General features: G+C 52.2%; 1 protein-coding gene and 1 long non-coding RNA gene across 2 annotated transcripts in view; one reads left to right on the top strand and one right to left on the bottom strand.

Annotated features, from left to right (window-relative positions):
• ITGA11 (integrin subunit alpha 11) overlaps window positions 1-26,359 on the bottom strand; it is a 119,417-nt gene extending 93,058 nt beyond the window's left edge. The window contains exon 1 of the mRNA XM_008139088.3: window positions 26,252-26,359. Coding sequence (XP_008137310.2) covers window positions 26,252-26,303 — 52 coding nt within the window. The 5' untranslated portion in view covers window positions 26,304-26,359. The remainder of the gene's footprint in view (window positions 1-26,251) is intronic.
• LOC114230648 (uncharacterized) lies at window positions 1,798-21,327 on the top strand. The gene is made up of 4 exons (XR_008556102.1): window positions 1,798-1,840; window positions 3,188-3,384; window positions 13,324-13,403; window positions 21,120-21,327. It is a non-coding gene; the product is annotated as an uncharacterized LOC114230648 (long non-coding RNA).
• Window positions 26,360-26,656: the final 297 nt, after the last annotated feature.

Raw genomic sequence — 26,656 nt, 5'->3', positions numbered from 1 at the left:
CTTATCCGCGCGTCTCACTCCCTCGAGTCATTAGGATCTCTGTTTCAATGCTGTCTTGTCCATCACCAGGCCACCCTGTCACTCTTATCCCCTTATCCTTCATTTTCCTCACAGCATTATCACAGACATGTTATTTATTCTCATGTGGCTGATATTCTGCAATATTCTTATGCTCTCTAAGTGCCACGAGACACTGCTATCTCCTCACTGTTGTATCCTTAGTGCCTCAAAAAAGGTCTTGCTCCTGGTTAATGGTCACAGATATTGGATGATTGAATTGTTAGAGACCAGGACCAGTTTGGCTGGGATACTTTCTCCTGTCAACCGGGGGCGGGGGGAGAGAGGGGAGAAAACAATATTTACCGAGTACTGATATATTCGAGGCACTATTCTAGGTATTTAACCATTAATTTTATATTAATTAGTTAAATCTCACACCAACCCTGTGAAATAGATATTATCACGCCTCTGGGAGGTTAAGTACTTTGTCCCAAATCACTCAGCTGGGAGGAGGGTAGAGCAGGTCCATGACCAAGTAGCTGTGGCTCTAGGGCAGTGATGGCGAACCTATGACACGCGTGTCAGCACTGACACGCGTAGCCATTTCTGATGACACGCGGCCGCTGAGGCGGCCGCATGCCGAGGATGAAACATTTGCTGCTCCTGAGGATGAAACATTTGCGAAATAATGTTTTTTCCTCAAAGTGACACACTACCCGAGTTACGCTCAGTTTTTTGGCGAAGTTTGGCACACCAAGCTCAGAAGGTTGCCCATCACTGCTCTAGGGTGAGTGCTACCCCTAGGAGGTCAGCCTTTCATAGGAAGGACCCACTGGGGGGCGGGAACATTCTTTTCAGAGAAGGTCTTCCTTCCTGCCTTCAGGTTCCCCTCCTCTGCCTTTGGGTTTGGTTAAAAGAAGCACATGGGAGAGAAGGCAGGGGCCCTGTGCTCCCCCCTCACTCAGGGCTCTGTCAGGCCCAGCCCAGTCTCCCTGAGCACTCCCACCCCTACCTCCTGGGGACAGGATTCATGAGGTCTGGCCACAAGGAAGAGGACAAAAGCCTTTCCAAATTCTGGTTTCTTCCCCCAGTTGGCATTTGCTTCTGACCAAACTGAACCAACCAGAGAATGGATTTCCTAAAAGTGATGTCAAGTCTGTTGCTCTGACCTCAGCCCGACAAGGTCTCTGGTTGCTCCTCGGATGGCGCATGGCTTTCGTGCTTGGGGAATGTACCCTGCTCAGAGATTTATGAACCCCAAAGCCAACAAAACAAAACAAAGTTGTTTTTGACGGGAACCAACAGGCCGGCTGCAGAGACGCTGGAGCTGGGCTGGGCAGCCTGCCACTCCTCGGCCCTTGATATCGATGACAGAGGGGAAAACCCACAGATCCTGGGCTGCTCTGCTGTGGACTGTGGCCAGAGTTACATCAGCTGCTGCTCCCTTTCTCAGAATCTTATCGTCTCTTAAAAAGCATCAGTGAGTCCCAAGGAGGCACCGAAACTACAGCGTGGAGCTCGAGCATCCCTGGGGCCCGCAGTTCTCGAACCCATCCCTCCAGGCTAAGGTGGAGGCCACCATCATGTCACCAGGTGGAGCAGTCACAGTCCTGAAGGCTGAGGCATGCTGGCCAACACTTGTCTAGAGCTACCGTCCACTCCACAGCTGGACAGGGAGTGCTCACTCTAGCTGAGAGCATCCGCTGAGAGTCCACAGTGCCCCCCGCCCCGCTGCCACCCACCCGCACCTCTGCCAAATAACTAACTTTCCAGGGTTCTTGGGAGAAAGTCCAAAGTCTCCATGTGGCCTCAAGGCCCTCCTCGGCCTCCTCGGCCTTGGGTGAGCTTTTCTCTGGCTCCCTGTGGTCCAGGCACCAGGGTCCCCCTTTCTGCGCCCCAGATGCACCTCGCTTCCTCCCACTTTGGGGCCTTTGCACATGCTGCCTCCTTTGCCTGAACGTCTCTGATGAACTTCTCCTCACCTTCACATGTCAACACAAATGTCACACCCTTTCCTCCTCCCCTAGGAAGCCTCCTTGACCCCTGACTATGCCAGGCCTTGTCTAATGATCTCGTCACCCCTCATATGGCACTAACAGGTGACTGGTGACTCCGCCTTTTCTTATCACAGTTAGTAATTATACACAACAGTCGTGATCATTTGATTACTCCCATCTCCCCATCAGGAGGGGGATCGTGAGGGCAAGATGGGGTCTGTTTACTCATTGCCGGGTCCCACACTGAGCCGGGCTGGTCCGGAACACGCTGAGGGGGAAGCAGGACAAGAAGAGCGTGGAGACCACCAGCTTGGACAGTGGCCCATGGGACCCTCTGTGAGGAAGTGCAACGCTGAAACCAGGGTGCTGTGATTGTTGGAGGAGGCGGGACGGCGGTGGCTGGGTGGCAGGGGGCTTCTGGAGGTATGATGGGCCTTAAGGGCAATGCGTAGGGATTGGTGAGGTGGCCCAGGTGGTGGTAAGAATTGCTAGTGTGAATGGGGAGCCAGGGAAAGGAGAACAAAGGAGCCTGCTGGGTGGTGGTATCAGGAACTGCCCCCCCCCCGCCCCGCCCTCCTGCCAGGCTCCTTGAGGGTGCGGTACCAAGCACTGTTCCAAATTTACTTAACCCTCACAACAACCTTTTGAAGCAAGTATATGATTATTCTCATTTTATAGGTGAGGGAATTGAGGCACAAAGAAGGCAGATAGCTTTAGGCCAAAGTCACACAGCTAGGAAGTGGCCGAGAGGAACTCTGAGGTCTCATTCGTCCTGCCCCACGCTGCCTGCCATGATCAAGCCTTCCTTACCCCTCTCAGCTCCCCACCCCCCACCACTTAAGTTCCTCCCTGTGGTGGTCTCCCCCAGGCTTGTGCTCCTCCTCCCACCCCTTCTCCTTCTTTTTATTTTAAAAATATGTTTTTATTGATTTGAGTGAGAGAGAGAGAGAGAGAGAGAGAGAGAGAGAGAGAGAGAGAGAGAGAGAGACATTGATGAGAGAGAAACATCAATGGGCTGCCTCTTGCACGTCCCACACTGGGGGTCAAGCTGGCAACGTGGGCATGTGCTCTGACTGGGAATCAAACCAGTGACCTCTTGGTTCACGGGTCGATGCTCAACCACTGAGAAACACAGGCTGGGTCACCCTTTCTTCTTAAAAACTCCCCCATTGTGGGTCCCACACCCTCAGATCCTGCTCGCTAGAGAACTGATCACACCAAGGTCTGCCAGAAAGACCAGCCAGAGTGCCGAGGGCCTTGCAGTTCTGGATGGAGCACCAGACTGGAGCTGACAGCGAGAGGAAGCCACTCGGGGACCCTAAGAGTGAACAGCGCTCAGCAGCCCTCGCTCATTCTCAGCTCAGCTCTCTGTGGCAGACGCACCTGTGTAAGCAAAAGCTTTCGTTTTCCTTGGATGGCGGGACCTGGGATAGGGGTGAGGGAGGCTGAAATATTACCCAAACTCTCTGGTTTTATCTCCCCCTTCCCAGTTTGACTTGGGCCCCAAGAATCTTTACATTTAAAAGCAAATCACAGACTGGCTTTGGATTGGGGTGGGGGAGAAAAGACCCTGAAGTTGCCCCAAGTAAAAAAGAAATGGCAAGTGGACCTCCTGCTGCTATGGAAGGAAAAGAGAAAACAGGCCAAAGTGAGACAGAATGAGCTTCAGATGACTGCGCTCCAGCTGGCACCTGCATTGCTGCCCCCCTGCCTGGGGAAACCACAAAAGGTGGTGTGGCTCTTGCTGTCCCTTTGCCCCGAGGCCACTGTTTCAAACACAGGCAGGTTTAGGGCATTGGTCGGCAAACTGCGGCTTGCAAGCCACATGCGGCTCTTTGGCCCCTTGAGTGTGGCTCTTCCACAAAATACCACGTGCGGGCGCGCACGTACAGTGCGATTGAAACTTTGTGGCCCATGCACAGAAGTCGGTTTTCGGCTCTCAAAAGAAATTTCAATCTTTGTACTGTTGATATTTGGCTCTGTTGACTAATGAGTTTGCTGACCCACTGGCTTAGGGCATTGCTGATGAGGCCCGAGGGTCCTAGTCCAGGCCCCTGTAATAGGTGCTAGTGACACATGGAAGAAGAGACGGGGAGGAGGGAGTACGTACGTGGTCCTGCCTCATTGGAGTAGCTTCCAGCCAGCAGAGGGAAAAAATCCTCCCCTGGAGAGGAGGTCTCAGTTCAGGTTGCCCTCCGGCTCTGGGAGACATGGGATCCTGCCTTTGGCGGCCTGCTGCCCTCATAGGAGACCTAGTAACTATGTGAGGACCGGGACTGGATTTCATTTATCTCTTCATTCCCACGACAGGGTTTGGGACACAGTAAAATGTGTTAAAGGAGCAAATTCAGCTCTACTTACCAACAACTAACAACACTGCTGAGCATCTTGTACAAGATAGTTCCATGTATTAACTCATTTACTCCTTCGGACAATCCTATGATGTTCCCTCTCTTTGAAATGAGGACACGGGAGGCACAGTTTTTGGGACTTGCCCCATGTCACATATTCTGTAGGTGGCAGAGCTGGGGTATGAAATCAGGGTCCCTCTCCAGATTGCACTGTTAGTCCCAGTTCTTCTCTCCTCTGTACCCACACCCTTTGCCAGGCAGCTTCGTAGTTCCTCTCACTAACAGGGCAGAGTAGATCCTCCCACGCCTACTTGGCTTTGGGCTGGGCCATATGCGACAGAAATGAAAGTTCTAGGCCGAGGTCTCAGGACACTGTGTTTGTCTCTACCTGCTCACCGGCACTTCTGACGTGAATGTGAGCAGTGCTTGCTCAGGCTAGCCCACGGAGCTCAGGGAAAGGATGAGAGACACTGGGGCAGAGCTGTCCCAGCTGAGATCAGCCATCCCCCAGATACGTGACGCCAGCAGAGCTTAGCTTGGGTCAGCTACGCCCAGCTGCCCCCAGGCATGTGAACTAAATAATTATTGTGCCACTCAGATTTGGGGGTGATTGTTTGTTATACAGCATTATTACAGCATTTGGTAACTGATATAGTCTAACTCTTAAATGATGGACAATTGGGGAGGAGGAGAAACAATTCCACAGAGTGATTGGACAAAGACAGAAGGAGAAGGGAGACTGGGGATCTGTGGGGACTTGTGGTTTCTGGGATAGTAAACTAAACATTTGCTTCTCAGGAGCTCATGGGGAAGCCTTACATGAGGCAGGGCTAGGCCTGGACCTTGCCTGTCAGAGAGCAGTGTGGCCCGGCAAGCAGGTCATGACCGCTCCTACCTGAGCCACACACTGAGCCTTAGAGATGAGCTGTCCTGCCGCATCAGGACACAGAATGGCAGACCCAGAGCACAGACATACAGACAGATTCCCAGCATTGATTCTTGGTTCAGGACCAGGCTCTGTGCAGTAATAGAGCCTCCATAGCATGAGGACCCTCCTGTACCTCATTCTCTCTCCTCCCAAATACCAGGAGGCGTGAACTCATCCATCCATCTCCCCATCCCTGCCCCCGACATTAACCACTGGGTCAAAGATGGTATGTAGCAAATCTGTTATCAGGGAGGGGTAACTTATTAAGATTTTATTTTTAAGAGCAATCAGGGATCTTAGAGGTCAAATGATCTAGCTTGCTCCAAACTTTGTTTTTCTGCAGTGAACCCACCTTTTTGAACAAACTCAATGCATGAAAAGCACACACAAAAAGTTGAGGTTGGGATTAGGGATAGAAGACAAGGAGTAGCTCCACACCCACAGTGGCAGTCCTAAGACACTTCCTTGGAACACTAAGGTGTCCTGGAACACAGATTGAGAATCACTTGATTGGGCTTAAGACCCTTGTTATAAGTGACAGAACTAAGGCTAGGAGAGGGGTGGGGATTTGTCCATGGTCACCAGCTTTTCTTCATGCCCATCTTTAATCACCCCACTCCTATCTAACCTTCCTCTACAGTCCTTACACTCAACAGCTATGTCCATGCTGGGCAGTGGGACATGAAGTTGGATAAGACATGACGTATGGTCTTCAGAATCTACACCCACATGGTGTGGTTGGGCCAAGAGGCATGTTTGCAAGCCACTAGAGCCAGAAGTGAAGCTGAGAGAAGGTTGCACCAACACGGGGTGATCTAGGTTCTAATCTCAGCTTTGTCACTAACTCGACCATGAGTCCATGGAGTCATGATGCCTCTCCAGATGGGGCCTCAGTCTCCTCATCTGTAAAACGAGAGGGTTCAAGCTCTCTGGCATCCACGGCCCAGCCCCAGCACATGTCTGAAAGGCTCTCTTAGGCAAACTCATAGCCAGCTTCTAGTTGTCGGCGTGTAAGCATCTGTCTCGAGTCTCTGCAAACAGTTTAGAATTGGAGGCCAAGCCGTGTGGAGGAATGCAAACTCATCTTAACATTGGTTGGAGCCAAACACATTTAAGAAGGGAACTCTCCAGGCAACAAGGATCATATTTTGCATTCCTGAGCCAAAGGGAAGGATAGAAGAAAACCGTCATCTAACGCTCTGCTTTATCCGTGTCCAGCTTCCTCTCTCTTTGCTTGGACCATGGAGAACTGGCCCCAGGGTTCTCCTTCCCTGACTGTGGTCCAGGCACACCCAGATGTCAGAGGAACTGAGGTTTGGGTGGGGGTCCAGGCCATGTGGTCACCTTTCCAAGAAAGCCAAGCTCTGCGCTGGAGCTGGACGGTGCTGCTAAGACCTCAGCAAGATTGAGAGCAAGTGGGCAGGGGCACCACGGTTCCCTCCAGACCACTCTTATTTCAAAAATTGTGGACACCAGGCTGTGTGCACTGGCTCCTTGAGCACACGGCTATGTGGCCTTAACATGATGGAGACTTCTCTCCCTAATCTTCTAGGAATGGAAGCAGTGATCCCCTCAGTGGAGAGAAATGGTTGGAGGACCATCACCAAGGTCAAAGGCCAGAGGATGAACTCCTCACCTTAGGATAACTAGTTCTAGTTCTCAGAAAAGGGGACATGGGAATTCCATGCCCACTTCCTGAGAGCCAGGACGGCTGTGGCAGGTAGACAAGCCTGGTATCGGGGGACCTGGATTCCTTCTGGGTTCTGCCATTAGGACCGGTGGGACCTTGAACAAGATAGTTTTTCTTTCTGGACCTCACTTTCCCCTTTAGAAAATGAGGAGGCAGGGCCAGGTGTTCCAAGACCTTCCCAGTCAGGATGTCCTGGGTCTCCGTGTCCTTCTCCTTTGGATTCACTTGCAAATCCATCTCCCTTGGGAAGGGAGGAGCAGACAGATGTCATTGCCCCTGCAGGTCTCTAGTAGATGGGCTCTCAGGACTGAGGCCGTTCCCTCCCACCCCTCCAGCACGAGGGTTCAACGCAAATGCCCCTCAGCTTCAGGCCACTTATGAAAGTGATGGCATTTCTGAAGAAATGAGTTGTGTGCTCATGCCGTGGGGAATGTGACGCCTTTCCACGGAAGTCTGCCTCCAGCAGCTCAGCCTCCAGCTGAAACTGCCCCTGCTAGAACTGAGGGCTGTGATGCCATCCAGTTCTTACCATCAGGCCCTGCTTCCCCCCTGTGCTTCACAGAAAACTTGCCCAAACGTGGGTCTCCCCAGGAGAGGGGGAGTCCCTCCTCTTTACTCTTGCAAAAGACCACCCCATTTTCAAGCTCCTCTAATCAACTCATCAGCATCTTACTTCTTTGCAAAATGATTATCCTCTGGATGTCAGTTCGTGTCTCTCTGAGAACTGGTCATTATCCCACTGCCCTTTTCTCTGAAAGAAACACCATGGAGTCCACCCTGCCTTGCATTCATCCAACCACGAAGATCGGCAGTCAACCACCACCCTCCCCCTTCCTTCTTTCTGCTGGACAGACTGTGTGTCTGGATGGATTCTCGTATCCTTGGCTCCCCTGGCCTCGGCCAGGCCAGGACACGAATCACTGGGTGTACGTGTGTGTGTGTGTGTGTGTGTGTGTGTGTGTGTGTGTGTGTGTGTGTACATGCATGGCCACAGGATTGGCCAGAGTGGACAGGACGGGAGGGGTTATGACAAGAGGAGTCCAGAGACAGGAGAGGGTTTCGGGGACCGAGGTGCTTTCCATCGGAAGGACCAGCTGTACCCCCAGTTTGGACAGAGAAGGGAAGGGAGAGGAGATTAGTGTGGAGGCTTCCGTGGAAAGGCGTCACCCTCCCCACGGCATGAGCACACGACTCGTTTCCTTGGAAATGTCTCAGAAAAATGAGCTCATTTGGGAACCAGTGTGTCCCTAGCCCCACCCACTGCTGCTCTGGCAGGGAGCTGCTCTGAGAGCGCCAGCATCTGTTTCGTGGGTGCCCGTGGCACATGTCCACCTTCCCCAGGAGGAAAGCCCCAGAGCCATATGAATGTTTATGTCCTTCGAACGTTAAATATGCGACAAAGAACACATCAGACTCAGACGAGGGGCGGACATCGTCACTAGATGGATTCTAGGTCCACTTGAGCTCCGAGACCCGAGGATGCCCTCACATGTTAACACGGAGGGAGAGCTTTTATAGTCACCATCTCATTAGGTCTCTACAGGCAGCCCCTAACACGCTGTCCACACAGAAGGAACGCGGCCACTCTCACCCCCACGCCTTGCTCTCAGTTTCCTCTATCCACCTGCTTCCTTTACTGTCGGCTCTTATTCTGTACCCACCTGTCAGCGGGGCCAATGTATGTTCCACTTCCTGGTCAATCTACCCTCCTCATCCCTATCCCACTCTATGCCCCTCCCTGATGCCTTGCCTCCCGACACCCCTCCCATCTGGGGTGAGGAGTCCAGGGGACTGGACCATGCCACGTCCTGCCCCGGGATCCCCTTGGTGCCTGCTGTCTCAAACAGAAGGCAGTCAACAGGCACGAAGTAAACACACACCAAGGGCAGGCTGGGGCCTCTTTCTCCAGTGGGAAGTGCCATGGCCAAGGCCTTCTAGTTGGTGGGCAGTTAGAACAGGGATCAGCCCTCCCAGTCCCGGCGGTGAGTGCTCTTACTTCCCTCTTTCCCCAAATCTCCCGGGGGCATCCAGGTGCCTCAGTACAGTATTTCATTTAATTCTGACAAGGGGTTAGGGCTTTTTATCCCCACTGAAAAGAGGAGGATGCAGAGGCTCCAAGACTGACTTGCCCGTGGCCCAGGCACCAGGTCCCCATCCTGTCTGCTTCCATCAACACATCCTTTACCCCTTTCCAACGACCTCTCGGGCCAGCTGTGTCTGTGAGCGGGAGGCCAGGGCAGCTGAGAGCTCTCCTTGTGGGGTCAGATCAGACCCTCTCTTCAGAGCCAAAGATGACCCCCAAGCTGGACCAGGAATAGCTCTATCTGGGCAGACCCTACGCTAACCTTTCTGTGGTGCCAAAAGAGAGGCTGCATTAACTAAGCTGAGGGGGCTCCGTCCCTCCTCGTCTCCGTGTCCTGCCTGCACAGTGTCTGTAACACAGGAGTCTCTCTGCAATGGTGACAGGACAAATGCATGAATGAATGAATGAATGAATGAACGAACAAGGATGAGCTTATTGAATTAACTAGATATTCCTCCAAGGAGGGCCTAAACAGATGGATCACAGGACAATTTTCCTTTTACCTATGGCCCTGCCAATTCACCCTCTGCTTTCTCTAGCCAGGCTCTGTCATGCCTGTGATACATGTTGGGTACTGACCACCTTGGAGCTCCCCCCTACCTCCCACCCGCCCTGGCTGGCCTACCTTTCCTCCCAGATTTTAGTTTCCTTGTCTCATAAAAACATGTCTGCTCCCTCAGAGTCCTATTTTGTGCTTGATAGACAAATGCTTGCTAATGAGTGTCTTATCACATTGTCCCCTCAATTCTCCACAGCATTTGCAACCTCATATAAGGAAGAATTCTCTCAATCAGAAACGATCGGACCTGGGCTGAGCAGCCTGCTGGAGCAGTGAGGGCCCCATCGCTGGGGGTTGTGGAGGAGACAAATGCTTGTTGGGGCAGGTGGGGTGCCAGCTGAAAGAGAGACACTGGCCTAAACATCCCGAGAGGGGAGATGGAAAGAAGGAGCAAGTGTTGGGAGAGCAAGGGCTGCCCTTTAAATTTTTTTTAAATAAAGAAAGCAGATGTTTGCCAATGTGCTGGTTAAGCAGATGTCTGGCTCATGGAAAACAGGCCTAAAAATTGAAAACAGCCAACACCAAGTTGAAATTTGCTGTCATTAACATTGTTTGTGCTCCCAGCCTTGGACAGCCATCTCCTGCCTTCAGAGAACATGTGGCTCACCTCCTCTAAGAATAAGACTGACAATTTCATGAAAGCCAGTGCGTTTTTCTGCCGTACATCATTTACCCTTTTTTCCAAGTAGTGAAAGTGATCAAAATGGACCTCTTTCCTTAAGCTTTTAAGAGCTTCCATGAAGGATATGAAAACACACCAATATTGATAGTATGAATCTCTGTGTTGTAAGTTCATTTAATGTGCAATGAAGTCTTGGTCAACTAGACCCCGCCCCCTCCCCCCTCCCGCGCACAGCCCTCAAGCTGTGTGGAAAACTGGATTCAAGACGTGTGACCACAAATGTACACCTATAGGATCTGGCTGAGCATGCCCAGCCTTGGACGGCTGCCTTCACTACCAGTGGCCCAGGCTCCAGAGAACCTAGATCACACCCAGCCAGCCCAGACCTGCCCTCTGAGCCCCACGACCAACACCCACCTGCCCACAGGACATTTCCACGTGGAGGTCTCATAGCATCTCACACTTCCTAGGACCAAAAAGGCACCCTCGGTTTTCCCTTCCACACTGGCTTTTCCCCACGTCTCTCTGTCTTGGTACTCAGCATTACCACCCACCTGATGGCTCAAGTCAGAGCATGGAAGCCCTTCCCCAGGATTTCACTTCATTGCCTGCAAGTCTTGCAGGTTCTACCCCTTCAGTTCCACCTCAATGTGCCCATTCTTCTCTACTTCTTCTGACAGCACCCAGACCAAGTCCTTTTCATCCTTTTGTGCCTGGACTTTTGTAAGAGCCTTCTAACTGGCCCCTCAGTTCTATTTTTGCTCAGCTCCAAGTTATGCTCTCCACAGCAGCCAGAGTGATCCTTTAAAAATTCCAATCAGAACCTGGCACTTTTTTCCCCTTAAAATGCTCTGGGGTCCTACCATTGCATTTAGGAGAGATTCCAGATCCTTCCCCAGGGCCCACAAGGCCCTGCAGGGTCTGCCCGCTCCTGTGTCATGATCTTCATCACTTTCTATTTCTAGCCACACTGCCTTTTCCCTGCTCCTCAAACACACCGAGCGCTTCCCACCTCCAGGCCCTTTGCCTGGAACATTCTTCCCCAAGATCTTCGCTCTGCCAGCCCCTTCTCAACCTCCAGTTTTAATGTTGTGGCCTTGGAGAAATCTTCCCTTACTGCGCTATGGAGAACCCATTATTCTCCCTCAAAGCATCTTCTTTATTTTTTTTTTTTACAATGAAAGATAATAACAGATGGTTAAAAGCTCACTTAGACACGGTCTCCTCTACCCTGAAGCTAAAGATCCAAGGGAAGGAACAGTGGGTGCTGGACCCTGCTCACCGAGCCGACTGTGTGCAATCTTCCCATTCAGTGATGTCATTTTGGTGCCTTAAAAGTAACCATGTTGGGAGGATTTACACCATGGTAATTGGCAAGTGTTACAATAAAGACTCTCCCCACTCCATCCCAAGAGCCAGAAGGGGTTGTTAAACATTTACCAGAACTTCTCTGGAAGTGATTGGATCTGTCTGTCTTCCCTACTTTTTCCTGGGCATCTAGAATAATGCCTAACACACATAGGTACTCAATGTGCATTTGTTAAAAGAGACAGAAAAACTGGACTAGATGTTCTATCTCTGAGTCCCTGTATAAGATTTGATGAAGCCCCTTTATGTACACTGTTTCCACTTTCTTTACCTCCGACTCCTGGGTCACTGCATTATATCACACAACTGCAGAGGGTGCTGTTTACATTGCAGTTGATTGAGTTATACAGTGCACAGCCTGCATAGCTGTACGTGGCAGCTCTTCCCACTCTGATCCTGGCCACTGGCCATTCAAAGGGAGCCGAATTGGACAGCGAGTCCCTCCCTTTCCTGGCACACTAACCAGCTCAAAGAACTCAGACAGTTTGGTTTTGGTTTTCCATCTCCTAAGATTATTTTCTGCTTGTCATGGGTGTGTGGATCAAGAGCCCTGTGCATCCGGGGTAGGTCCCAGCCCAGGGAGTGTTTGGGCAGAGAGCAAGACAAGGCTCAGCATATGCAATTTGTGGCAGGGCTTTCCCTCGGAGGAGAGGAAGTAGGGCAGTGAGGACCCGGAGAACTGCTGTGCCCGTCTGCCCCTGGTTTTTGAATGCAAACTAAAAAAAGGAATTGTGGGGGCCCTTCCCTTCCCAGCTTACAGTGCCCGCCCTACAGTGGATACACCCACACCCATCTGAAAAGTTCTCTGGCTGCACAGAGCTCAACAGAACCCAAGATTAGTTGGATGCTATTGGCTAGGCTTGGTGGGGATGGAGGATGCTGGGTAGTGGAAGTGTTTTGGTTCCCTGAGGGCTATGCAGAAGCTCTTTGGTTTTTGGTATAATGGCAGTTACTCATGATTTCAAAATTATCTCAAATGTCTACTGCCAATTTTAGGTCTTTAGAAGAACCCAGGGCTCATGGCTCCATCTGTCTTTGCTGGAAAACAAAGGCCTGCCTTGTGAGGTGGTGAGCTCTCTATCATTGCAGGAATGCAAGCCAAGGATGGCCACTTGTCTAGGATGTTCAGGTTTCAAGTTCCCTTCCAGCCAGATACTTGGTACTGAGGCCTCTCAGGAGGCCCCTGGGCCCCAAGACTCCGCATGGGCCCGTGGATGAGGAAGAGTCAACTGTGCACTGGTCCACCCAGGCGCTAGATGAAGTTACTTTAAAACAGAGTCCCTGTTGTCAATTTCTTTCTCATCTTACATGAGCCAGTCTAGGCTCTGGCTCAGGGAATGTTCATGGAAGCATGGGCGCAGAGCCCCACAGAGCTTTGGGAATCAGAAAGACCAAACATTTATTTTAGAAGTGATTAAGTGGAAGTCATAAGAGGTTACATGACTCACTCAGATTTAGCATTGGAGCCTGAACTTGACCCAGAGGTTGTCATCTGGAGCCCAGGGTTTTTTCATTGCTCATGGGTCCAGCTAGTGGAAGATGTAATCAAGCCACAGGCTTTGGTTTCCACATCTGTAACATTCAGGGTTGGCCCGGATTGATCCATTTGGGCCAAGTCATGGTTGATTCCTTAAAAAATCAGTAAGGGCTGGGGTAGGTCTAAGATTCTATCAGCCATGCACTCTCCTGTGTGAATTACTTTATAGCTATTTTACCGCCCAGCAGGCTGAGCAGAGCCAGACTCTGAAGAAGACTCCGAGGCAGTGTCAAGACCCTCAGTGACTTCATTGCCTGGGTGATCTTGGGTAAGTGACTTAACTTCTACAGACCCCAGTTTCTCATCTCTAAAGTGGGGGCAATGGTACCTTCTTACAGGATCAGGATCACCAAGAAGATGAGTGCTTAGAACAAAGCCTGATGCGCGGAAGCTCTCAGGGAATGTTAGCAAGTATTTAAAGGCAATAAATGAACATTTACTGAGCACTTCATCCTTGCCAGACATTTTGTGTGGTAGTCAGCATTTATAATTTTTCATACTGATCCTACAACATCGACGTTATAATTTTAATTATACATTCTAAAGAGAGGAAGTGACCTGCCTAAGGTCACACACCTAGTGAGTATCAGGGCCAGTATTCAAGCGCCAAGTCAGTGGAACATGACCCTCATATGAACCTTATTAGGAGCAGGCGCGGTCTCTCTACCTGTTGAATGGGTTCCTTGTCATCTCCCACACCACCGGCGGGGCAGATTCTGCTCTGGTGGTTCCCAGGGATTGGATCATAGCCTGGGGTGTACTGTTCAGCCCTGTCATCTTCTGTGGGCACTGCCAGCTCCTTCTGGGGTACAAATGACATGGCCGTGTTCTTTGGTACATGGATATGTCTGAATCACTACCCTTCTGTGGGAAATGAGGCATTTTAAACTTCTGCTCCACGCCCCTTGCTTTCTGGGAAGTCCCATTGTATACCTAGGTCTGCACTGTGTAAAACAAGGCCTTTCCCACGTCTCCTTGTGTTTCTGAGTCACAGTAAATAACTCTGAACAGCATAGGGCCCGCTGGGCCAGCCTGCTGTTACCCGATTTGCCCCTTTCAAGGCCTTCTTCCCTTGAAGAGCCCTTTTCTCCCTCCGCAGCCCTCCTTGCCCTCCTTGCCCTGCTCACTGGCAACTGTCAGAAGCCTCTTTTTGTCTGGAAAGAAAGCTAGAAGTGTCAGGACTGAACGCGTGCCCACCTAGGGGAATGGCGTCTCAAGAAAGGTGACTGGAGAGAGAGAGTGATGCTAATCTCAAAGGGGATTAATTAGTGGGATTGCAGGCTGTTGCAGGCCAGGCCGGGGTGAGATTTTTATTAATTAATTCATTCCACAACTACTTATTACTAGCTGACTCTGGCTGGCACTGCTCTGGACCCTGGGACACATAAGTAAACAGAACATTCAAGCATCTTTGCTCTTGCCCAGCCAGCGTGGCTCAGCGGTTGAGCATCGACCTATGAACCAGGAGGTCACAGTTCAATTCCCGATCAGGGCACATGCCTGGGTTGCGGGTCCATTCCCCTGTAAGGGGTGCAGGAGGCAGCTGATCCATGATTCTCTCTCATCATTGATGTTTCTCTCTCTTTCCCTTCCTCTCTGAAATCAATAATAAAAAAAATCTTTAAAAAAGAATCTTTGCTCTCATGGTTACATTCTGTTGGAGGAGACAGCCAATAGACAAGGTGAATAACTAAGTAGGTAATAATGCCAGACAGTGAGAAATACCTCAGCGAGACTGAAGAGGAGGGAGGTTGACATTTTAGTCCGGGGTGTCGGAAAGGCCCCGATGAGATGGTGATGCTGGAATAAAGACCTGAAGGAAGTGAGAGAGGCTCTTTGGTGAAGAGCATTCCAGGCAGAAGGAACAGCAAGTGCAAAGCCCAAGGTGGCTGATCTGTTTGAAGAACATTCCGGAAACTGTGGGCGGAACAGAATGAGCAAGGGGGGCAGGAGTGGAGGATGAGGTCAGGAAGGCAGAGGGAGCCAGACACACAGGACCTCTTACTCAGAGCAGGAAGGGGAGTCCTAGGGGGGTTGGAGCAGAGGAAGGACATGGCATGATCTGCCCTACATTCTAGCAGCATCCCTCTGGCTACGGGGTGGAAGGTCCTCAAGGGGACAAGGGCAGATGCAGGGAGATCAGTAGGTGACTGTTGCCACAAGGCATAGGAGCCTTTCTGTACCTCCCTCCCTCTCCCCGCTTCAGGTAGCTCCCAGACCCCTGCCTGCTGAGCAGAGGTGGGAAGCTGGATGGCAGGCCAGAGCTTTCACATGGAGGAGGGTGTGGGACCAGTGGAACTGACAGGCTGGGTGGGCTGGGGGAGGGGCCAGCTTTAAGATGTGCTAGAACACAGGCAGATCCTCGCTGAAAAGAGAGAAAAGAGCAGGGACACTCTGGGTGACAATTTGGACACATTCAGAACACTCGGTGGGGCCTCTTGCTGAGCCTGCCCGCGCCTCTGCCCCTGGCTGGCCTCACCAGCAGCAAGCACATTCCACAGCTGTTTAGCTTGTGGTCTGGCCTGGCCCTCTCACTGGTTTCTTCTGCTCAGAAAGGCTTTTAAAATCAGAACCTGGGTTTTCTTTAAGTTTGGGGCATGAATCATTGCTTGTGGGCCTGGAAAGGGGCTAGAGGGACAGGAGGCCCCATGGCCGGGGTGCTCCCTCTCACTCAGGCCTGCATGTCACCAAGGCACGGATATGTGACAGGCTCGCTTCCAAGCTCTGGCCAACATTTCCCTTACCCGAGGGCCACCACCACCTGCCCCAGGAACCCTGCAAAGTTAACTTGTCCAGACTGACTCGACTTCCCCCTCCTCAAGCCTCCTTGTCTTCAGGTCAGTGGCACTGCCCTCCGGCCTCTTAGCCTCCGTTCCTTTCCTGGCGACCAGGCCCTGTTCCATTCTGCCTCTCACAGTTCCACTTCTTGTTCAGCTCTCCGCCTTCACTTAAGGCTCTGGCGGCCTCTTGCCTGGGTCATCATTCCACCTGTCCCCAGGTGGTGTCCTGTGGCATCCACCCCCACCACCCTGGAGCTTTTCAAAACACAGGTTAGAACATGCCATACCCCACCTCAAAAACCTTCAACGGCTCCCCAGGTGCTAAATTCAAATGCCTTGCCCAGCCAGAGTGGCTCAGTTGGTTGAGCATCGTCCCATGCACCTAAAGGTTGCCATTTCAATTACTGGTCAGGGCAATACCTGGGTTGTGGGTTCAATCCTAGGTCAGGGCATGTACGGAAGACAATGAACCGATGTTTCTCTCTCATGTCGATGTTTCTCTCTCCCCCTTCCTCTTTAAGCACATCCTCGGGTGAGGATTAACAAAAAAATCCAAATGCCTTAGTTGGCATTTGGGTCCTCTCTCAGCAGTCTCAGCCTACTGTTCGTTCTGGCAGTTCCCCACAGCACATACTCAGCATCCTGCTGAACAAACATCAGGCTGTTTGCCCAGATACAGCCTCTACCCTTCCTGCGCTAACAAATAATCTCTTTCTCATCTCTCAAATCCAAGAGTCTTTGGTCTGTAGCTCTCCTACAGCCTTTATTACCCCCCACCCCCTTGGATTAGAGTTATTTATCCAAGGATCTTCTCTCCTACTACTAAACCATAAACTCCTTAAAGGACAGGACTTATGCCCCAGAGCACCTAGCACAGGGTCCGGCTCATACAGTCTATTGTATTGGGACCTCCTGAGGGGTGCCTGTAAAAAGAAATTTAAGACATTTTTCTTGCCCTTTACGATCTTTCTGTCTACTTTGGTAGACAGTTCCTACATTCACTCAACGCATAGCAATTAAGCACCTACACTGTGAGAGCCAGAGACACAGAGACCATGAGGAGATGTGCCTTCTGCTCTCAGTCCAGTGGGGGAAGATGTTCAGGCAACAATAATACTGGCTGCTGGATTAGGTACAGAGTATCTTGAGATCACACAAGTGGGGCTTCAAGCTCTAGTTAAGGGGTCCGGTGAGGCTTTCAGGAAGAAGTAGTGCCCAAGTGGAGATCTGAGGAGTAAGTGGAGGCAGCCAGGAGAAAGGAGGTAGAATGGGACATAGGAATCACTATGCGTGAAGGCTAGAGAAAGCTGGTGTGTTTGAGAAGCTAAGATGCTCAGTCTTGTGGGTGCTGTAGGGGTGTGCCTGGTGCCCCTGATGCTGCTAGCGGTGAGTCCTGAGTGCAGGCCAGGGTCACCCCTTCAGGGTCTGGTTAGCTCTATTAAAGAGTCTGGACTTAGCCTAATGACAATAGGGAGCCATTGAGGGTTGTTGTTGTTTTAATCCTCACCCGAGGATATTTTTTCCCATTGATTTTTTTTAGAGAGAGTGGAAGGGAGGGGGAGAGATATAGAGAGAAACATCAATGTAATGAGAGACACATCAATTGGTTGCCTCCAACACATGCCTGACCAACATGGGGGATGGAGTCTACAACCGAGGAACAGAATCGAATCCCCAACCCTTCAGTCTGGGGGCCGATGCTCTAACCACTGAGGAAAACTGGCCAGGACCCATTGCGGGTTTTAAACAGGGGAGTGTCTACACAACACAGTCTGTGTTTTCACTTCACTCTGGCTTTTATTGAGAAAAGTCTGGATGGATCGGGACTAGAGGCACAATGACACCTGAGTTTGGGCTGGGGACTCAGTTCATTCCCAGGGCCCTCCTCTCTCTCCGTGATGGAGTATCCCTTCCCCACCCAGACAGGCACTTCCTTCACCCGCACATTCAACAGCTTCAGCAGGACCCACAATCACAGGGTGGGAACGACCCTAATGGGCTTGGTCCAACACCTGCTGGACACCTTCTTCCCCCCAACCTTCTGTGCTGCTCGTCTTCCTGGGGGCAGTTCTGACCAAGATCCTCTGCCAAATCAGTCCCTGGAGGCCTTCTTTGTTTTTCCTGGGTCTTCACTTGGGACCGCACAGTCATCAATAGCTTCTGGCCTTAGGGGGACACAGACTGGGTCACCAATGAATAACCCTTCAACTACCAACTTTTACTCCAAAATTCCACCTTGCACGCAGCCTCTCAAATCAGACTCCATGTTGTGTCTCCAGCCCAGCCTGGCTGTAAACCCTGTGCAGCTTTAGGATGGGGAGAGGGACCGGAAGAACTGAGTCAGGAGAACCTTGGCTTTGCCACTAATTGTTGTGTGACCCTGAGCAAATCATTTTCCTTCCCTGGATGGCGTTTTCTCTTTTGCTTGATTGGGGATTAGGTTTAGATGACATCGGTCATTCTCAGCCTTGGCTGCCCATTAGAGTTACTGGGAAGCTTTAAAGAAATACCGATGCTGGGCTCCACCAGGGAGAGTGATGGCATGGTCTGGGGTGGGGACTGGGCAGAGGTTTTGTTTTACACCGTTATTCTCTGTCATCACTGGATTTACTGATCACCTGCAATTCCACGATAGACCAAGAGGGGAGGCCGAGGTGGGCAGGTAAAGGGGCCCCTTACTTAGAAGTGCTAGCCAGCAAGGACCACAGCAGTACAAATACCTGCAGCTGCAGAAAGGCCAGCGACTTCATGCTTTGGCTTCTTGTAGTCGCCAAGGTGACTATCCAGAGCCCAGTGCCAAATGCTTGAAGGTCAACCCCCCCCCAAAGTCTCAAAATGGTCTTGGGGCAGTAAGTGAAATTGGAAGCATCTTCTGAATTCCGTGTGCCTTGTGAACTGCTGCACGGACAGCCCTGCATCTATGGCCACCAGCACTTTGCTGAGCCCTGCCGTCTGTGTGTGATTGTGCCCTCCCTCCCCCACATGTTCCTTGAGGGCGAGGCTGTGGGATCCCCAGAACCTGGCTGTGCCTGGGGTGTCGTGGGTGTTCAGTACATGTTGGCCAAATGGACAAGCCGCTCAGTTTCTTCATCTGTAAAATGGGATTATGGAGCCTCCTTGCCAAATGGTAGGGACAACCACGTGAGCAGGGCCGGCTTCATAGTGTGCAGCTGCTCGGAGAGCCACACTCAGAAGGGCCTCCACTTGGTTTAATGCTCTCCTGTGGCCACCTTTAAATTCCTAATAATTTTTAAACAAGGAGCCCTGCATTTTCACTTTGTATTGGGACCCGCAGATTATACAGCTGGTCCTGCCTGTGTGGCAACTGGTGTGAATAAACTCAGGGAGGAGCTCTGTCTATAAAGTATTTATAGGGCTTTGTGATCGCTGACAATCACTGAATATCAGAGACTACGAAAGAGCAGTGTCAGAAGGAGGGGAGCTGGGCACTGCTTTGTGGCTTTCTCTCTGGCAGGGGAGGCGGTGGTGGTCGGAAGGCCTGGGATGGGCCAGGCTGAGAGGGAGGATGTGGACACTGGGGACACTCCTAGAGGTCTACAGAGAATGATTTCAATGATCTTGTCCTACCTGCCTGCCACAGATGAAGAAAATATACCATTAGAACTTCACTCCTTTGGCTGAAGCATTGCTTTCTCAAGTTTCTCTGATGGGTAGAGCAAACTGGGTTCTTTTTTTTTTTTTTAATATATTTTATTGATTTTTTACAGAGAGGAAGGGAGAGGGATAGAGAGCTAGAAGCATCGATGAGAGAGAAACATCGACCAGCTGCCTCCTGCACACCTCCTACCGGGGATGTGCCTGCAACCAATGTACATGCTCTTGACCGGAATCGAACCTGGGACCCTTCAGTCCGCAGGCTGACGCTCTATCCACTGAGCCAAACTGGTTTCGGCCAAACTGGGTTCTTAATGTGACCTTTGGCCACCAGACCTGCCCCTGAGTTCTCAGTGATCTTGGGAGAATCAGGGGAAACCATTCCACTTTTCAGAGCCCCACATTCCCCATCGATCTAAAGCCCATAGCAGCTCTGACAGGGCCTCTGGCCTCACCTGGCCTATCCTGACTGATAGAACAAACGTATGGGAGTGCTCTTTGCAGACTGTCAGGAACTGCGCCCACTTGTTCATTTCATGATTTTTCCATGGCCTTCCTGAAGCCTGGTCCTCCCAATCTACAAAGAAGTAGGCTGTAGAAACCGTCAGGGCCAGGATTTCTGGCAGCCTGACCCCGCGTAGTGATGCTTCTGGGGGAAGACAGCCGTCAGCCCCGCTGCGGAGGCAGGAACCACTTCTCTGTGTCATCCTGTTTGGAATCCCAGAGCACGTTGCTATAGCAAGTTGCCTAACTTGCCCCACATGCCACGTGGAAAAACCTCTGCCTGCTTTAGAACAGCATCCCCCAAGCCACAGACCGGCTTCTTCTGTGTCATAGGACAAGGCTGTCATCATCCGCAAGGGCCGGGGTAGGACACACCTGACTGGCGATGGAAACGGGCTGGGCAGCTGCACCATGCCAGACAGGTACCCCTGCCTCAGTTATTTTGTCTCCTGCTGGTCCTGGTGTCTGAAGTTCCACCATTAGCCCTTTATTCTTTGGCTCAAGGCACAGCCCAGTTAAAATGCAAACCCCTTTAGACAGGACGCATGAAGTGGTCATCACTCATTAGGACTGTTCAGCATGAATAAACTCATTAGGCCTGGAGCTCAGAGAAGGCTTTGATCAGGGGAATGGGCGCAGAGGTGGAAAGGGAGGAGAGGGGCACCCAGCCTGGACCATGAGGGTGGCTGGAGAGGGGGCCCTGGGGCAGAGTGGCCCGGAGTACTGGGCACTTGGGGGCAGGTGGTAGAGCCCCACTTGGCCCTGAACCTGGATATAAGTGAGCGAGAGAGAGAGGCTCCCATGTTAGGAACCATCAGGTGAGGACCACGTCTCACCAAACCAGCATCTTGACTGAGAAATCACTGTCTAGCTGAGTCTAAAGAGGGAGCTGCCACCCCTGGGCTTATATCCCTGTTGAGAATGGCCAGGTGTCCACTGATCTCATGAAGACAGCTCCTTCAGCAAGAGCATCTGATTAGTCTTTCGAAGCCCGCTAGGCCCAGTTCTAAAGGGATATTATGCATGGATTAAGAACCGCAGCTCTGGGATCAGACAAATCCTGACAATCTGTACTCAATCCTCAGGACCTTGGACGAGCCATTTAACTTCTCATGTGTAACCCGGTGATGGCAGCAGTGACTTAATGTCGCTATTTCGAGGCCTGAGATGTGAAGAGGTGCTTGACACAGTGGCTGGCATCAATCAAATGATAAATGATGGGAAGGGTAATAATGGCTACTGTTAACTGAGGGCTTACTGAGTGCCAGATGCTGTCCTACGCACTTGAGATGAATGAACCATGTAAGATCACCTAGTGCACACATCAGCCTGTGAAGTCATTATTCTCTCCATTTTATGGCCGGGGAAAGGCCCCGAGCGCTTATCCCAGGGTCACCCAAATGGAAAGGTTTGAGTCCAGGCAGTTGGGCTCCCAGGCCAGGCATACTGGTTATTGTTGCGCAGTAAACGTGTGGGTGAAGGGGGAATGAGAGACAGAGGCAGGGCGGGGTTGGACCACACTGACTTTTCCCTCCAGGTGGGATTTTATTCATCTGCGACTCAGGTCCTAAGTACACAGTGTGAAAACCCTCCAGGGAGTATTTTGGCAGCTTCTTTACTTTTGGTTTACAAGATGACCAACTCCGGTCTCTCCCTTCCCCTTCTCTCCTTACAGAGCGTTCATACCGTTAGGCTTTACATGATGGGGGCGGGGACAGTCCCCACCTGGACCAGAGCTCCCTGTAGCGAGCGCCCCATACTGAGGGCCTGTGTGTGTCTTTGGAGCTCACAATTGTTTGGAGGAAATAGTTTCAAATGGCTCTGAATCCCTGATCGTAGCCCAGGGTTTGATGCTGGTGGGATGGGGCATTAAGTGGTGAGAATCAGCAGAGATACCATTTTTTTAAATGTCAGTGCATGTTTAAAGCTTGTTTTGTAGCTGATCCTCCGAGTCAGCCAGAGGCTATTGCTGCCTGGGGAGGATTATGATAGATCCTTTCTTTTTGTAATCGCAATAGAGCATGGCTCAACTACTCCCAAAGTAAGATTTGAAACCTATAGTGAGACAATCATCTCCAAAGTCAGGTATCCTGGAGAGAAAAGAAGGCTTTTAAAATTCTCCAAGCTGCCTCTACGTAGCAAGAGCCACGTCAGGCCAGCTCAGGATGCAGTGTTGGCCTTAGTGACGAGGGGCGAGAACCGAAGGAAAGTTCCCAGCTGCTGGAAGAAGCTTCCACTACAGGAGGGGAGAGAAGGAGGTTCAGAGAAGGCAAAATTAAGGTGTGTCCTCAAGGGCCCACAGCCCTGTGGAGGTGGGCTTCTTGGGACAAGGAGAATGGCAAGGAGAGAGATAATCCATTTCTGGGGGTCCACTGTGGGGTTGGGATGGTGTGGTGAGTAAGCAGAAAGAGGGTGACACTCCACATCCATCCTTTAGGGCCCCCAGTGCCTGATGTGGAAGGGTCCAGAAGCCCCTCAGCTGATGAAAGCGGAGAGGCTTGGCTGACAAGCTCCCAGCAGAGTGGGCAGTGGGGTAGGCAAAGTGACTTCGTCCCCCTCCATGCTCTCCCAGAGCTGGAGAGCAGGGCTTGGATCTTTGCACAACCATATGCTTGTACTGTGCTTTTTCCATACAAGTTTTTTGTGTTGTTTTTTTTTCCTTAAATAAGATCCCTATCCGCAAGTTCACACAAGGGCTATGCTGAGTGGTATGGTTCTTCTCTTCAACACCACAAAACACTCACACTAAAATCATACTGATTTTGGCAGCCTCAATGGTAAAAACAAAATACCTGAGTTCCCATTTTGATCAAGACTTTGGGCCAGGTCTTTGGATGCAAGAGCTAGGAACGTTTAGGTTTACTTAGAGCCCTGGCATATAGGCCTCCTCTGAGCCTCAGGACCCTGGCACTCCCTCTAGACTTCTCTCATGGACTTGGGTTTGAAGTTACATCTCTGCGTCCTCAGATTCCTTACTCAATGGTCAGTATCTTGAGCACTGCTGCTGCTGCTGGTGGAGAAGAAACACAACCTCCTCGAGTGCTTAATATGCACCTGGAACTTTCCAAGAATTTTATATACATTTGATCATTTAACTGCGGATAAATCTGTAAGTTCTATTAATACCACCCCTCCCCCATTTTGCAGGTGAGAAAACTGAGGCACGGAGCCACTTAGTAACTTGCGAAGGGCACAGAGAACTGGCGGAGCCCAGACCCATCCCAGGCAGTGAGACCCGAGCCTTCACTCCCACGCTGTGTCTGAACTCCCTGTGTGTCTTTATGGGGCCTGGCAGATAACAGGTGCTCAGTAAAGACTGGGTTTTAAAGACTCATTACCTCATCCACCCTTACTACAGATGTGCTATGGTAGTAAAGTTCGGGCCAGTGGATCTGCTCTCTCTGAATGTCAGCTGGAAAAGTCTTTGGACTTGTCTATTTTTTTTCTGGTTTCTTGATAGTTTTGCCCACCCAATCACCCTGCCCAGACTGCAGCAGGAGCTCCAGAAAGATAGAGGCTCTGAATTCATAATGGCCTCAATTCCAACTTGGCCTCTAACAGGTCCCCTACCCAGTCAAACTGTGCTGTCACCAGTAGGCAAGCTTCCTGGTAAGCCTCTCACTGAGTCCATGTGATGCACAGATGAGAGACCGATCCTGCCCGGAGCCAGGGAAACGTACCCTGTGACCCCTGCCCTACTTCCATTCTTCAGAGTCCACACTGACCAGAGTCATCTTTGTGGTTTTAAAATATTCACCTTTTTGTTCTTTAAGTATTCCCAGGAACTAACTCTGGTGTACGAATACTTGTAGTCCCAGTTTATAGCTTGTCAACACTCTTCACACTCCTTCAAAGCCCAATTCAAACATCTCCTCTACCAGGAAGCCTCCCTGGCTTCTCCAAGTGGAACTGAACTCCTCCTCTGAACCGCAGCCCTTGCCTTCTCTGTGCCATTCACTCCCCAGTGCCTCTATTTATTTAGCGTTCCCAGATCGCGCCTTGTTCTCAGCTCCGAGCAGAGCCCAGATTGCGTACACGCTTGGGCCGCAGCCCCAGCTCCTTGCAAACAGATGTCGTTCCAACATTGATTGATATGTTTAATGAATCCCATATTTCAAGAACCCAAACTGACCAAACATAACTCAGGGGTGGTTTTCTCCATATAAAGGGAGCTCTGAGTCACAAATCCTGTCCCCATCCTTCACCCCATTTCCCCACCCCCGAGTGAGTAACATTCACAACCACTGCTTTAGCCCTACTGTGCACCAAGCCCTGTGTTAAGGACTTACCCTACAGTGCCTCTCTTAATCCTCCTGACAGTGTGATGAACCTCCAATCCACTGAGGAGGAGACCTGTTGGAGAAAGTGCTTTGCCTGCTCAAGGTCACACAGCTAGTGGGCGGCAGAGCCAGAACTGGGGCCAGGTCTGATTTCAAAGACTTTGCTCTTAGCTTCCTGAGGTGCAGACTGTCTTTGGCCCCTAAGGCACCCCCTCCAACCAGGGTCTGGTGTGTGGTTCCACCTATCTGGAGTCACACTCCAGAAAAGGAGTGCCCTCTCTTTTTCTGTGGCAGGATCTCCAGTGATTTGCAGACAGTACTGGAGTTGCCTCCCCTCCCATCTAAACCAGTGTTCTGCAAACTCATTAGTCAACAGAGCCAAATATCAACAGTACAACGATTGAAATTTCTTTTGAGAGCCAAATTTTTTAAACTTAAACTTCTTCTAACGCTACTTCTTCAAAATAGACTCGCCCAGGCCGTGGTATTTTGTGGAAGAGCCACACTCAAGGGGTCAAAGAGCCGCATGTGGCTCCCGAGCCGCAGTTTGCCGACCACGGGTCTAAATGCTCCAGAGTTCGCTTCACCTCTTCCTGAAGCTAGTTTCTAGATGCATGCTGGCCTGCTCACAGCTCTTCCCTTGTCTTCCTCCCCACCCCCCACTACCAAACAACAGGTACCAAAGTTTGTTTCCAACTGTGACGAGGGTCTGAATTGGACCCCACCAACCAGAGGCCCTTTCCAATGCAGGCACTGCCAGGAGCTCCGCTGTAGACAGACGGGTAGGAGGGTGCACTTGTTACCCTGGCACCTCGGAACTGGGGTGAAGAGCGTGGGTGGTGGCGCCCTCTCCACCTATGCTCCCTGAGGGCACTTCTCCGGATGCCACTGCCCCTGACCCCCCCATTACCGCTGCAGCCCCAGCCTGGAGCGCACACAGCCGGAGAGGCGAGGGCGGGCAGCCAGTCCCTGAGGCGGGCGCAGGTCCTCGCGCGGTGGAGAGGCCCGGAAAGCTTTCGTGGTGGCGGGTCCTGCAGGGGCGCGGTGTGGCGCAGAGTGGGGAAGCCCAGGACAGGTGCCCCAGTGAGAAGATCCCAGGGCTAGCCTCTCGCTCCCCGCCGCACCCCGACACCTAGAGCGCATGAGGAGCGGCATGCTCAACCGTGAGCGCGACTTCCCCGGGTTATGAATAATTGCGCATAATTCCGAGCACGGTGTGTGTGTGTGTGTGTGTGTGTGTGTGTGTGTGTGTGTGTGGGGGTTGCCCTGTCCCTACCCCAAGTGGCGGATAACGTTTCCGGGGTCCCTGGACTGCGAAACTGCTGTCCCCGGTCGCCTTTGGCCCTGCTGTCGACGGCTCGTCACTGCCTAGGGGCCGACAGCCCTGGGAATCGCTCCATCCCAGGCCAGAGGGACTCTGGGAGGCTCTGGGCTCCCGGTCCCCCCAGCCCTCCGGGTCCGCCGCACCCGGCTCTCCACACTGCAGAGTGCACCCTCCGCTCCGGACGGGAGGGCAACGAGGTAGCGCTCGCTTTGCGCGTCCCATCCCCTTCCCAGCCCGGGCCGGGCGCCCTTGGAGCTCCCGGGACGGCCGAGCGCCCCGGCGGCGGCGGCGCGGGAACCCCGGCGTGGCCCTGGGAGGTAGCCAGGGAGTCCAGTGGGGCCACCAGCCCTCAGCACTTTTCAACTCGAGCCTCTTCAACTCTTCCCAAACACACCAAACTCCCGCTCCAAGTCGCTTCCGCGGGCCCCCCTCTTTTGCGGAACTTGGCCGACCCGCTAGACTGCAGCCAGTTCCCGGAGCCCCACGTCCCCGAGAGTAACCAAGGTCGGACCCCGGAGGCGCACCGCGTCCCGCTCCCCGGCCGCAAGATCCGAGGCCCCGGCGCGCCCGGGAGCGGCTCCGGGAGGGAAGGGGAGGCAAGAAGGGCACGTACCTGGCCACAGGCTGAGCGCCCAGGCCACCAGGAGGCCCCTGGGCAGGTCCATGGCCCGCGGCGCGGCGGCGGGTGCCCGGTGCGGAGCGGCGGGGGCGGCGAGCCAGAGCGGCAGCCTCCTGGGCGCGGCGCCGGAGCCTGCACTGCGCGCCCGCCGCGCGCGGCGCCCTGACAGCCGGCGTGTTCAGAGGAAGTGGGAGGGCCGGAGCGGAGGCGGGGAGGGGCGCGGGACACCACTCCGCTCGGCTCCCGTCCAGGCTGGGCCCCTCTGCCACCTGGGCCGGCGGCGTGCTGCCGCCTCGACGCCCCCACCCCAGACCTCTGCCTTAGGAGAAACCCCCAGAGCGCTCTCCTGGGAACCACCTCGCCAGTGTAGCACCTTCCTTACTGTTCCTTACACCACCG

The sequence above is a fragment of the Eptesicus fuscus genome, chromosome 5 (genome assembly GCF_027574615.1).
Source record: "Eptesicus fuscus isolate TK198812 chromosome 5, DD_ASM_mEF_20220401, whole genome shotgun sequence".
Taxonomy (NCBI): domain Eukaryota; kingdom Metazoa; phylum Chordata; class Mammalia; order Chiroptera; family Vespertilionidae; genus Eptesicus; species Eptesicus fuscus.
This window is presented reverse-complemented; position numbering and strand designations above follow the sequence as displayed.